At 33.9% G+C, this 828-nt stretch overlaps 1 protein-coding gene across 1 annotated transcript in view; it reads left to right on the forward strand.

Moving 5' to 3' along the window:
* Positions 1 to 828, forward strand: part of LOC107566060 (myomesin-2-like) — a 47,952-nt gene that overhangs the window by 42,094 nt on the left and 5,030 nt on the right. The window contains exons 33-35 of the mRNA XM_016251434.1: positions 61 to 97; positions 248 to 270; positions 366 to 421. Coding sequence (XP_016106920.1) covers positions 61 to 97; positions 248 to 270; positions 366 to 421 — 116 coding nt within the window. The remainder of the gene's footprint in view (positions 1 to 60; positions 98 to 247; positions 271 to 365; positions 422 to 828) is intronic.

Here is an 828-nt window from a genome sequence, read left to right on the forward strand (position 1 = left end):
TTTTTTTTTTTTATTTTTTTTTTTTTTTTTCCCCCCCCCCCCCCCCATCCCCCCCGGTAGTCTACAACAACGCCTACGCAGAATTCCAGAGACTCAAGTAAGATAACCAGTGCATCAGACCACCACATGGCTTTGCACATCCTAAATGTTTAGAGTTGCAAAGCATGTGAGCTGTACATCAGTGTTTGGGTAAAATATTAAGGTCTGCTAATGAACTCAGCAATGCTATTCTTCTTTTGCCCTTCAGAGTGGAAGCATATGCTGAAAAGAGTAAGTATACTCAATCACTCCCAACCCTCTTGGGGGTCCTGCTTTGATATGTAATTATATTCCTAAAATTAACTTTGTGATGTTTTCACTGTCAGATCGTGGCAAAGTGGTTGGTGGTCTTCCTGATGTTGTAACTATCATGGAAAAGAAGGTTTGTTTAAGCTGAAATTGGATTCAGGTCTGACTTCCCTTTGAAGAAAATCATGTCAAGACCACAAATTATGCCTATACATACATACATACATACATACATACATACATACATACATACATACATATAATTATACATACATACATATAATTCTATGGAGTGTGATGTGATATTGTATGTATTGTATTGCTTGTTATGGAATATTGCAATTTTGTAACAACATCCTGCCCAGGGACTGCAGATGCAAATTAGCTCTGTAGCTAACTCTGGCACTTGTGTTGTGCATGGTCCCTGTTAAATAAATGAAATAAACTAAACTAAACTAAACTAAACTATATATATATATATATATATATATATATATATATATATATATATATATATAATATAAATATATACAATTTTTT

This window comes from Sinocyclocheilus grahami, unplaced genomic scaffold, assembly GCF_001515645.1.
Source record: "Sinocyclocheilus grahami isolate Dianchi unplaced genomic scaffold, SAMN03320097.WGS_v1.1 scaffold1043.1, whole genome shotgun sequence".
NCBI lineage: Eukaryota > Metazoa > Chordata > Actinopteri > Cypriniformes > Cyprinidae > Sinocyclocheilus > Sinocyclocheilus grahami.